The following is a 13,762-nucleotide window of genomic DNA, read 5'->3' as shown; positions in this document are numbered from 1 at the left end:
CTGCTTATCCTGAATTTTTCCTCTACACCAATTTGTATGAACTTTCAATCTGAACATCACTCTGCACCGCTGCTTTGACCAGCAGAACACGCCGCCTAACTCAACCTGGTTAAGAAGACTTTCGATGTAGAGATCTCTGCTCAAACCCTGCTCAAACAAATCTGCCTCAACAGAACTTCAGACAACAATCTGACCACCTGCTGACTTCTTTATCCCTGCCTCAAACTCACAAAACCTGTGACAATCCCTGAGACACTTTCTGTAGTAGAAACCTGCAATTCTCTGACCTGCATAACTCCACCACAGCCTGGTATACAAATCCCCTGCATGTTCCAGACTTTACCGAGAACTCTGTTTTCCCCGTAGCTCAATCCTTCTTGTACTCTCTTGTGACAGTACCAGCAACACTTGCTATTTATCTCCTTGTAGCTACTCTTAGAGAACTCTCTAAATTTGTTCAGCTTGGTTATTGACTCAAACAGCTCCACCTTGAACTGTTCTTCCTGGTCCATGTGAATACCTGCAAAAGCACACCTTACAAGTATTTTATATATTGATTTATCATACCTGTAGTGACTCTGCCTTGACGTCGTTTTACTCCATGCTTCCTGTGGAGAACCCATACTAACACTGCCGACATCCTCTTCACATCTGTGACCACAAGCTGAACCCCTTTACTCTATTTGCTTATACCCTGTTGAGCTTCGAACCTGCTGACACTGACTGGCTCTCTTTTACTCTTCTTGCTGCACAAAACCAAACTGAATCTCTGTTTCTCTTGAAAGCTCATCCACAGGACCTCTGAAATCTTTTCACACTGAAGTAGACCTGAGATATATGACTGGAAAGATAACATTGCTCCACCTGAAGTCAAAAAATATCTAGCGATGTGCACTACAACACTTGTAGAGGCAAGACTCCATCTGAAACAATAACCTTTCAAAACCCCAACGTGTTCCTCTTCACACGAAGATTCACTTCTCAGACTTATAACCATCATGCACTTTCTTCTTTGATTCACTTAACCCCTTTGTGTAGCTGACTGTAAACATGGCTTCTTGCTTCTGAATTTTGTTTCAGACCTTATCAAAATTATATTAATTTGCAGCCATTCAACCATAGTCGCTAATATCATAACCACCAAGTGTCGCAGCTTCTTCCAAGCTCCCCAATCTGATTTCACTACCACCAAACTGACCGTGCTCCAACCTGTTATAGTCTGTGCCAACAAAACATCTTCACAGAACACTTCAAACCCTGTGAGACCCTTCTTACTTTAACCCATCAGAACCTGTAGCAGATAAACCCGAAACCAGATTCTCTCAAACTGATTTTACTCCATTGATTTTACTATCAGTAACGCCATGCTTCTTGCCTTTATATCTTGGCATACAACTTCTTCTCATAGCCTCTGAAACCTACATCCTTGAGTGACTGCTGCCTGCTGTGCTTTAGTCCTGTTGTCGCATACACACTAACATTTCCTCACAATCATTCTTTGAAGTTTCTCTCAGATTTCTCCATCTCCTGAAACTTCTCATGTGTCTTAAAAAAAATACAGAACAAAAATGCCAATGACCTGAGACATCCTACACAGACTTGAACTTGTAGACTCCATGTTCAAAAGAACTGCAACCGGCAAAACAAACTCCTTGCTTTCCTTTCCTTGAGCCATAAAACCAGAAACTTGTTTCTTCTCCTTGGCTCCTTATCACTGATATTTTATCAGCATTCTTTCTCTTTAAGAAATCATCGCTTTTAAACCTCTGCAGAAACGCCTTGAGCGAGACAGTTAAACCTATACCACGAGCTGCCTCTTCCACTCATACTTCTCCAAAGCTATCAACTTTGATTCCACAAAGAAACTTTGTTCCAGCAGATACTTGTACTGTTTTCATCTGCTTTGCCTTTGCTCATTGGCTTCTTCTTTCTGGAGATATAACATGTTCCCGCTTCTGCTTTTTTCTTGATGACTCCACGCATTCTTCTAATAAGCCGTGACGTTTGTTTATGTGAAAAAATGTCATGTGACATACCACAGAATCCCATCTGTTTTATCACTTTACTACCACTGAAGAATAACATCAAACATAACAGCCTTGATCCATTTATGTAGAAGCAATCCTTGCTGCTACAAGCTCCATTATGATCCTTTTTCTGACCTTGATCACTACCACCTGAGCTTCTTAGTTTCACCAGAACCTGACCCATAATCTCTGTGACGGAACCTGCAACTCAAACTTCTGAAACCTGAACCAGCTCCTCAAAATACCATATCTGTCTTGTTCCAAAACCTGTAGAAACTCATCATGAACCATTCTTCTCTGCAACTTAACTTCAAACTTGAATCTTGAAAGCTTTAACATTATCGAATAGCCTTTGACACACATACAAACTCACTTTTAAAGCGTCCCTTAAACCTGAAATTCATAAGTGCCGCCATTCTTCAAAACATCCTGAAACCACAGCTGCATCTTCCTTCCACAAACAAGCTGACCCATACACAATTTGACACCAAACCTGAGTCTTGATCATTCTTTGCAAAGATAACATACAGCCCTTGTGATTTAGAGAGCTTCCATTCTTTATACACTGCAGTAGATGAGTATCCAGCCATCACAACAAAGCTTTGTGACTGAGACGAAATTAGACATGTTGTCTACAAGACTTGAACCTGAGGAAACTATGAACTGACTTTGATTCTGTAGCCTTAAGTCTGATCTTGACTTAACATTTTAACCTGAGATCCTCCACCTCAAACAGCCAGCATCAAACCAATTCCAGAACTGCAGAACAACATCACATATCTGATTCTGTACACTTCAGTCTATGGTTCTTCATACTCTTGTGAACGCCACACCATATCTTGCAAGTCTCTTTGATCCAGAGCAACTCACACCAGCTTATAACTCTAGAGATGAGAGAGCTTAACTTACTGAAGCACTTGATTTAACAAACCAGAAACCATCCGCTCCGATTGCATCTTCGTCCGTGAACTTTTTTCATGCGTCTCTGACGTCGTCGTCTGAGCCAATGTCTTCATCTTCTTTCTTTTGCTCTTGACATTGCAAATCTTGCAACATCTACTGATTCTTCACTCTCGCAACATCGATGCGATCGAAACTTCAATTCCTCTGATCCTTCTTCGATTCTTCTTCAGAACCGATCTTGATCCGTTTCCGATGAATCCTTGAATCGCCTAAACTGAGGCTCTGATACCACTTGTTGAGGATTCATCCTGTAATCTTGGCTTAACTCAATAATCATCTCAAGCCTAAACAAATCTAATCAATCAAGAATCAAGCAAGAAAGAAATAAGAACACACGAGATTTTGTTTACCCGGTGTTCACCGCACTTCTCCCATGTGGAGAAGCCGCTATACATCACCGGGGAGAGAAACGGTTTCTCAGCCAATCCACTATAATCAATGTGATTACAGAGTACATCACCGGAGGTTCACTCGTCTTCTTCCTCTCTCGATTACACCTAATCCGAGTTACAAGATTGAGGAAGAAGATTAAGCTCTGAGCTTAGATAAACCGAGAATCACATCTCTCTCTAGCTCACTCTCACCAACCCAATCGCTCTCACTCTCTCATCTCATCTTGAGCTCTCTCGCTCTCTTCTGATTCTGTTACGGACCCCCCGTTAAGGAAGAAGATGACGATGAGATACACAGAAGATAATGATTCTTTTTTTGCCCCAACTCACGTGCTCCTCACGTGTACGTTATTAGCTTCGGCAAAACCTTTCTTTGACTTAGAGACTTAGAAGATTGATGGCACAATTCTACAATAAGTGTTATAAAAAAATAATGATTGTATTTGTTCCTAATCTCTAATCTCTAATTTCATTTAGAATCTACAATATGACATTGTAGATTCACTTAGGCAAAAGTCTACATACTACGAAAAGTTGCATATTTTAAAAAGCTTAACAACAGACACCTTTCGTAATAGAAAAGATGTATCTTCTCACAAGAATAACCATTGAATCTTTCCATAATAGATTGACAAATTGTACATGGTTTCTTCATACTTTCTCTCACCATCCTTCCTTTTTAATTTAACTTTTTATGGAGTTATTTACAAGAGAATTCGGCCAAAAAAAACCTCAACTTTGTACGAATTGCCAAAAGAAACATGAACTTTTGAGCTGACCAAAAAAACACTAAACTTTCATTGACTTTAGAATTAATTAACAATGTTTTCGCTGACTTGCCAATTTAGCACGCCGTCAACAAATTTAACAGAAATATTTGACATAGTTTATTGTTGGCGTTAAGTGAAACGACGTCGTTTTCAAATGAGATGAAACGACGTCGTTTTATATGATTTGAAATGAAAAATATGTAGACCCCTGGATTCGAACCCAGGTTGGTTGGTCAAATGGCAAGGTATTTTACTACTAGGCTACTCACACTTTCAATGTACTTACTAGCATGTTTACTTTTATTTGGTACATATTAAATATAAAAAATTCTCTAAAAACTTAATAAGATCTTTAAAATTCCAAAAAAATAAAAAATAAAGAAGATTTTTATAAAATCAATTTTGAAATTAAAATTGAAAATAAATTTTATTTCTCATATAAGTACATTGATAGTTCCACTAGCCTAGTGGTAAAAGACATTGTCATTTGACCAAACAACCTGTGTTCGAATCCAGGGGTCTACATATTTTTAATTTCAAATCATGTAAAACGACGTCGTTTCATCTCATTTGAAAACGACGTCGTTTCACTTAACGCCAACAATAAACTATGTCAAATATTTCTGTTAAATTTGTTGACGGCGTGCTAAATTGGCAAGTCAGCGAAAACATTGTTAATTAATTCTAAAGTCAATGAAAGTTTGGTGTTTTTTTGGTCAGCCCAAAAATTCATGTTTCTTTTGGCAATTCGTGCAAAGTTAAGGTTTTTTTTGGCCGAATTCTCTTATTTACAATCAGAAATATCATCTTTTTCAGAAACTCAATGTCTTCACGAAGTCGTTGACAAAATTGAAAGGAATAGCAGAACTGTTAATAATTTCTATGATTATTTCATTTAACAAAAGTTAATAGTAAAGAGTTCCATGTTCTGTTAATATGAATCTTTAAAGGGGAATGTTTGTTTGACAGTATGTATTACTAAATCAGATTAGCTATCCATGGTAGATAGAGATTGCATTTAACTGATTGCATAGATTGTAGATAGTTTTTTAACTGTTTTGTGACACCTAAGTTCTTGATTATCGTATGAGGCGTTTATTAACCATATTTCTTGGCTGATTATTATGCAGAGGTTATAAATGTTTTCTGTTGAAGTTATTTACATAATCTCAGAAAGACCATATATCGTCTACATATATATTATAATACCAAACTTGTTTTTGTTTTCCACTAACATCATTAGTTTTATAGAAAATGAAAATTTATTTTACGGTTAATTTATCACAGTTTGTAAAAAGTATATAAACAATAATTAATTAACGGTATCCTGAGAAGAACAATCATTAAATTTGCTTAGTTCTCTTCACTTGGCCATGCATGTGTCCTTTGTACTAAATGTTAATGTACCCCCATAAAATTAATCATCCTTTTACACGCCTCTTTTAATTTCTGATCGATGCACTCTTTCTTTTTTTTGAACACCACTTGCATTAAAATTCAAACCAAAATTAGGTGGGAGCAGTAAAAGCCCCAACCATACAAAGTGCTTCCTTTGATAAGGAATCAGCAACAAAGTTTTGGTCCCTAGGGATCCAAGAGAAGGAAATCAACATTGCAGGAGAGCAGCATAGATTAAGGATATCTGAGAGGATTCCATGAATTTTGGTTAGAGGTTCTTTGCGGTTTATGGCGCTGATCAGCTGGGAAGAGTCCGATTGTAGGTGGATGGAGTTCAGACCTTGGCGTCTGCAGCATAGCAGAGCTTCTCTGATAGCGAGTCCCTCAGCCATCAAAGCAGAGGAGACATGTTCCACTTGTTTCTTTTGGCGAAGCTCATGTGATGTAACAGATCTCACTGTCCAGCCAAAACCAGCTTTCTTATCTTCTTTTCGCCAAGCTGCGTCTGTTCGGACAACTGTTGAAGCTGAGCTTTGTTGAACATCAACCGGAGGGGCTTTGGATAAGTCACCTTCTTTACGTTGAGTCCTAAATTCCATTCTTTTTCTGATTTGATAGCTAAAGTTAGACAATCCGCGGCGGAAGCCGAGCAGCCTTTGAAAACGAAATTGTTACGTTCTTTCCATATGATCCAGAGAATCCATGGGACCAGATGGCTGCTTACTACCCCTGAAGGTGGCAGAGAAGGGGTTGCACAAAGGGCTGTTTAGCTAGCTTCCAAATCTACTATTCCTCTAGGATCAAAGCCTCTAGCCAAGGGGGCATCATGCCATACCTGTTGGGCATAGGGACAATGGAATAACAGATGAATAATAGATTCAGATTCTCCACAGCGCTTACAGCGAGGGTCAACGTCTATATGCCGCTCTACCAAACGCGCACCTACTGGTAAGGCTCTCTTAAGTGTTTTCCAAGCAAACATTTTGACTTTAGGCGCCACTTTTAGATTCCACACATTCTTGTAAAAAAGGAATGAAAAAGATACGGCGTTCAGATGCATCATTTTACATGTATCTTTTAACTTCCAAACGCCGTATCTTTTTCATTCCTTTTTTATTTTCTTAAAGACACTCCATTTTATTAGATTATAAATCCTCCACTTGAAAAAGAGTGTTTCAGAAACAAAACAAAAAAGAAAATAGAAAAGCGCTTCAGAGAGGTGAGAGAGAACATGGAGGTTGATTGTTTCTAGTTTTTGGAATAGTTTTTGGTTTTTGTTTTTCCAAAAACCATTTTTCATCCAATCAAGCTTTTTGAAAAATAGATTTCCTAAAATCTAGGGAAACTAGTTTTTAGAATAACAGTCAATTTGTAAACAAAACCCAAAAACCAGTTTTTTCAAGTTTTTGGTTAGAATTTTTGTTACATTTATTTATTATTACAAAATGTACCACGTACGATGCATTTGTTTTGGTAAACGCACGTGAGCCAAATAGATAAATCACTAGGCTAATACTTAAGGCACTTTCATGCTTGATTACTAATAATAATTCTTGAGCACATCTATATAAACCTAAGGCATATTTCATATATTTTAATTATAACCCAGCATAGTTTTACTAAAGTTATGACGCTATTTAAATATTTGATCAAATAATAAACTGATGGTCACATTTTTTTTATTTAATAGAGTAAATTACATCTATGCTAATTATAACAAAACTTAATTTTGATAAAACTATCATAAAATATCTGAATGTTAATAGAGTAAAATTCTGCATCTTTGTGGGATTCAAGATAGTTTTTATTTTATGTTTGATATTGTTGTTTTACAATAATTTTTTAATAAGTTTGGAGAGTGTTTTGATAATAGTATCTTCTTTCTTATTTTTCCATAATAAACTTATTATTATTATTAATATTTTATTATTTTATTATTTTTAAAAGCAAAAACCAAAAACTAAAAACCAAAATCTAAAATTACCAATCAAGTTTTTCAAAAAACTAAAATCTACTGCAAAATCAAAAACCAAAAACTAAAAACCAAAAACTAAAATCCAAAAACCAAAAACTAAAAACCAAAAACCAAACACTAAAAACCAACAAAACAATCATCACCCAAATTGTTTTAACAAATGATGTGTCCTTCTCTAACACACCCTTTACATGCTTTTTTTTAATTTTTGAATGATGCATCCTTTCACATGTCTCTTTTAATTCTGAACGAGTCACCTTTTTGTAGATTATAAACCCCCACTTGAGAACAAGTGTTTCAGAAAAAAATAAAAATAAAGAAGCGTTTGAGAGAGATAGATAGATTATCAAACTGTTTTAGCAAAAGACGTGTCCTACTCCGACACACCTTTTTACGCGTCTCTTTTAATTTTTCAATGACACGCTTAGGAATGTCAAACAGGTTGATCCATCCCGTCCCGTCCCATCCCGTCCTATACCGCAGCAGACTCGTCTTTGAGCGAGTCACGGCGGGTCAGGCCCGCGCGGGTCAGGCCCGCGCGGGCTGCGGTCCTCAAAATGGCTGACCAAACCCGTACCGCAAAACATGTAGGCCTTTGCGGATCGGCCCGCGGGACATAGAATTACAAACAGCTCCTGAACGCTTCAAGACATGATTCATGACGCATCAGTAAGTGAGTTTAGTCGAGGATTGAACTGGATAAGGCAATACCCTTGTTAGTTAAAGATTTTAGTTGGATCAAAACACTAGTTTATTTATTTTTGTTATACTCCAAATATTTTTAAAATAAACAATACTTTAGTTGTTGAATCCAAATATTATAACTCATAAGTTCATAACAAATGCTTTAGTTTTCTGAATCCAAAATTAAATAAAACCAACACCAAATCAAAGATGTGAATCCCAAAAATAGATAGAAAAAAAACGCCAATCACACTTCTTGTTCTTCATCTTTATCACCAACAAGCGATAAAAAGATGGAAATTTCTCTTCTTCACCATCAACTTCATCTTCTGCAAATAAGAATAATAGAAGTCAGTTAAGGATATATTGAAACCTAAAACTCCAAAATGTATGATAATGTGAACAAATACATATAGGCAAAACTATGAAGAACTCATGGCGGAAACTAGATCTTCTTTTTCGGTGGAAAGTGAGTTTTCAAACTTCTTATAATGACTTGAAGAAGCTCCATCGGTGCAGATTGAAGGCGCTTGGGAGACCGGAAGCATCATCGACCCTAAAACCACCATCACCGGAGCTACATAACGTCAAATCATCTTCTCTCTCTCTCTCTCTCTCTCAATGTTTTAGGCGAAAACAGAAATAGGGACTTAGGGCTGCGGGTCTTCAAAATCCCGCAGGTTAAGCCCATCCCGCTTTCGACCCATCCCGCTTTCGACAGTCCCGCTTTGAACCCGTCCCGCGAGGCCCGCAATTTTGCGGGCTTACCAAATGGAGGCCCAATCCCACCCCGCAACAAGCCTTTACGGGCCAGGCCCGCGGTCCAAGTCCTTGATTGCTAGGGATGGCAATCAAGGACTTGGACCGCGGGCCTGGCCCGTAAAGGCTTGCTGCGGGGCGGGATTGGGCCTCCATTTGGTAAGCCCGCAAAATTGCGGGCCTCGCGGGACGGGTTCAAAGAGGTACGGGTCGAAAGCGGGATGGGCTTAACCTGCGGGATTTTGAAGACCCGCAGCCCTAAGTCCCTATTTATGCTTTCGCCTAAAACATTGAGAGAGAGAAAGAGAGAGAGAGAGAGAGAGAGAGAGAGAGAGAGAGAGAGAGAGAGAGAGAGAGAGAGAGAGAGAGTGATTCGACGTTATGTAGCTCCGGTGATGGTGGTTTTAGGGTCGATGATGCTTCCGGTCTCCCAAGCGCTTTCAATCTGCACCGATGGAGCTTCTTCGAGTCATTATAAGAAGTTTGAAAACTCACTTTCCACCGAAGAAGAAGATCTAGTTTCCGCCATGAGTTCTTCATAGTTTTGCCTATATGTATTTGTTCACATTATCATACATTTTGGAGTTTTAGGTTTCAATATATATTTAACTGACTTCTATTATTCTTATTTGCAGAAGATGAAGTTGATGGTGAAGAAGAGACATTTCCATCTTTTTATCGCTTGTTGGTGATAAAGATGAAGAACAAGAAGTGTGATTGGCGTTTTTTTTCTATCTATTTTTGGATTAACATCTTTGATTTGGTGTTGGTTTTATTTAATTTTGGATTCAGAAAACTAAAGCATTTGTTATGAACTTATGAGTTATAATATTTGGATTCAACAACTAAAGTATTATTTATTTTAAAAATGTTTGGAGTCTAACAAAAATAAATAAACTAGTGTTTTGATCAAACTAAAATCTTCAACTAACAAGGGTATTTCCTTATCCAGTTCAATCCTCGACTAAACTCACTTACTGATGCGTCATGAAACTGATAAAGCGTCATGAATCATGTCTTGAAGCGTCCAGGAGCTGTTTGTAATTATATGTCCTGCGGGCCGATCCGCAAAGGCCTACATGTTTTGCGGTACGGGTTTGGTCAGCCATTTTGAAAACCGCAGCCCGCGCGGGCGTGACCCGCCGTGACCCGCTCAAAGACGAGCCTGCTGCGGTACGGGACGAGACGGGACGGATCAACCTGTTTGACATTCCTATTGATTGCCATCCCTAGACACGCTCTTTCACATGCTTCTTTTAGTTTCTGAACGTTGTACCTTTCACACTTCTTCTTTAATCTCTGAAGAACATACCTTTTTTGAAGATTCTAAACCCTCTACTTGAGAAAAATGTTTCAGAAACAAAAGAAACAAAAAAAAAGCTCTAGAGAGAGAAGGAGCGAGAAATGAAGATTTTATCTTATTCTTTTGCTTATTTTACAATAACATTTCTCTTTTAAAATAATATTTTGAGAAATTTTCAGTTTATTTGGCATTCTATTTTCATCACATAATATGTACATATCTCTCAAATTTTATATATGATAAAAGTTAATAAATGTTTGAGATTAATAATATAAAATAAAAAGTTAAATAAGTAAAAAAGTATAAATATTAGGTATAGACACATTATTAATATTGTTAAAATAATTTAAATTTTTATTAAAGAATCTACAAGGTTCCTTTGCGAATGTGCAGGTTTGTTTCCGAGTTTTTTTTAATTACTATTAAGAAAAATAAGTTAAAATTTTTGAAAAATGACAGGGATCAGATGATATGAAAACTGGAGCGCCCAATTGTCGTAAAAGGTTTGAGCGGAACACTCTTCACGCATTTATGCGAGAATAAACCCGATCCTCATTTCCCCCTTTAAACCTGAAGGATCATGTTTTCCGAATGTCGCACTTCTTTTTCTTTTATAGACCCACTCATTATCACATGTCTCTCTACAGAATCGATGCGGGACGAATTAAAGGCTTATACTCGCTCACTTTTAGAATGAAAGTCGCTTGTCTTGTTCGGAGGGTTCAAGCCCACAACATCCCATTTGATCAGAACGTGTCAGTAGCCCAGTCGTGGATATGCAATCCTAAATTAGCAAATGATTAAAATATAATTCGAGGTAGCTTTTTCTTTACTCCATTCACAGAGCGTTCAGTTCTCCTTTTTTACTTTAGTAGCATATTCTACTTCAGTAGCATCTTCCCCCCATGCCCCATGAAACACCATCAGCCATAGATGCTTGCTGTCTTGACGCCAAAGTGAAGCTTCTCGTTTCGGCATCTACTCACCAACATACAAATCCACGTAAAACCCTTTCGTCAAAGTGCAATAATCATAAACACATTTTTAGAACTTAGAACAATGCCATAAGTCCATAACTAAGTTAAAACAAGCTTAAGCAATATTTGGACATTGAGATCATACAAAGAAAGTTGGTTCTTTAAGCCTCACTTATTACAGAGATGTACAGCTTCTCTTCTCAAACGTCACTGTCTTCAAGAAGTAGAGCGTGGCTGAATTCTTTAAGAGAGTAAATAGGAGGTAAAGATAAAGGTAGCGGCGGTAGTGACAGCAAGTGCCTCTACCGTTTGATGGCTTGTGACAAGAGCCTAAGGTTATGTATGATAGAGTATGCTTTGGTTATATTTTGATGATTTCCACTATTCGAGTTCTTACAAAAGCTATGGCTGACAAGAGACTGAAACCGTTCTGTTGAACATATATCTAACAAAACAACATTTGGGTAAAGCTAATATCTAATGTCAGCAAAAATTACAATCAGATATGCCCAAGAAAAGGCAACATTAAAGAAGTTGAGACTCTGACCTTCTATCCTAACAAAGCTCTTTTCTTCATTGGCTCATCAGTCCTCATTGTCCGCATTGCACCGTGGCTTGGAATAATTGTTTGAGTCAACTAAACACAAGTCAACGCTGAAAGCCACCTTCTGTACAGACGATCAAATTTACAGAAGGTGAAAGAAGATCTGTTTCAATCCTCAAGGGTTTAGATTCGGGTTATCAGGTTGGGTTATCTTGGTTTATCCTTTTTTATCGGGTCATTTAGGTTTAATATGGTTAACCATTGGTTATGTTTAAATTGAGAAACAGTAAACATATCTAAATTAGCTTAGCGTCGGTTTTAGTTCCCACCTAAAACATTATGTGGATCCAGGTTTCGATTTTTTTTTTTGAATTCGGGAATAATAAGTAAAAGGATTTCTTATATGTAGAATTAAGACGATGTTAAAAGTTCGTGTGTAATTGGTCTTATACGATACTTCCGGTGGAGAAATATGTCGTCTTCCATAGTTTTTGTCTTTGTAGTTTTCACTCTTTCTCTATAAATCATTTTGTTCTTGCTATTAATAAGTTTTTCTGCATCTTGGTTTTAATTGTTTTTTTTTTCCTTGTGTTTAGTTTGGTTTATGTTTCCCCTGCATATTATTTATTTTATTTTAATTTTGGGACTTAAACTTTCCCCAAGAGTTCATTTTTGTAAGAACATTTTATTACAAAGAATTTTGATTGCTTTTCAATATTATACATGACATTGCAACTTTCACTCTAAAACTGTTGTGAAATCTAAGGAAGTAACTGGTACTCAAGTTTTGGAATATTATGAATGAAAGGAATTAAAGAAAATGAAATACCAACTAATGGAATGATAGAAGTGTAAAATAAATGGAAGGAATAATTGCAGAAAAATATTTTTGTAACACAAATGATAACTTTTTAGAGGAATGGAATGAAATGAAATGAAATTTAAATTTAAATTAGCATATTTTATAGTTAGTTCGTTTCAAATATAAAGCTATATACACATATGTAACAGAAAATTAAGGTTTGATAATGAATTTACTCGGATGTGTTTTAATTTATATAGCTTATAAATAATTATTATGTCGAAACCAATACAATTTTTATTATTAACATTAGTTAAAGGCATCTTTATCAATGAGTGTTTCCAAAATTTCCAATATTAATTATTAACAAAACGGGTACAAGAATTTAAACTTCAAGAATCTTAGAAAATGTTATGAATCATGAAGTGGATGGTCCATAACTTAGACCATACAAGTTCAAGACTAGAGGCCATTGGGGGTTTACATCCAGTCACATGGAAGACCCATTCAACCTTACTCTTTATGAGTTTGACCATGTCATTATGTAGAGTATCTTTGTAATCAATTCTCCCTTTGACTCCACCTTGTATGAACCACTATATATAGTGGTGTAAGCAATAAGAAATATACAACACATTCTCACAAATCTTCTCTCAAATCTTAACACGTTATCAGCACGAGACTCTCTCCACCTGAGCAATCCCATCCGCCGGCGATCATCTCTTTTCCGGCCATCTCTTCCGGCCCTCAGCCTTGCTCCGTCGGCCAAGTCTATCCCTCTCACGGTTTTTCCGGCCAGCTCCTCCACCTCTCTCTCAACCAGCTCATCCGCGGATCAGCTCTCTTTCACGGTGGTCATAAAATCTAAGAACACCACGTATCTGAATCCTGATTATTAGATCTATTTGAATCATAAAACTTATAAAAATCTATAGATCTAAAATTATCACAAATATTAATCTTGAATCTAAGATCTATATGAATCTTGATTCTAAAATTATTTGAATCTCTAAAGATCTAAGAATCTCTAAAAACTTATAAAACTTATTAATAATCTAAGATCTATATGAATCTTGTTTCTAAGAACTATTTGAAATTATAAAAGATATAGAGAAAATCATAAACTCCTTTTAGCTAGCACCCTTAAAATCGGTTCCCCTTTCTCCTA

At 36.8% G+C, this 13,762-nt stretch overlaps 1 protein-coding gene and 1 non-coding gene across 2 annotated transcripts; both read right to left on the bottom strand.

Annotated features, from left to right (window-relative positions):
- Nucleotides 1-5,660: 5,660 nt before the first annotated feature.
- Nucleotides 5,661-6,149, bottom strand: LOC106448153. The gene has a single exon (XM_013890076.1). The coding sequence runs from the start codon at nucleotides 6,147-6,149 to the stop codon at nucleotides 5,661-5,663; it is 489 nt and encodes a 162-aa protein (XP_013745530.1).
- A 4,580-nt stretch (nucleotides 6,150-10,729) lies between these two features.
- Nucleotides 10,730-10,832, bottom strand: LOC125589480. The gene has a single exon (XR_007325668.1). It is a non-coding gene; the product is annotated as a small nucleolar RNA Z279/snoR105/snoR108 (small nucleolar RNA).
- Between the last annotated feature and the right edge of the window lie 2,930 nt (nucleotides 10,833-13,762).

This window comes from Brassica napus, chromosome C6 (assembly GCF_020379485.1).
Source record: "Brassica napus cultivar Da-Ae chromosome C6, Da-Ae, whole genome shotgun sequence".
NCBI lineage: Eukaryota > Viridiplantae > Streptophyta > Magnoliopsida > Brassicales > Brassicaceae > Brassica > Brassica napus.
Note: the sequence above shows the minus strand (reverse complement) of the source record. Positions and strands in the feature narration are given on the sequence as shown.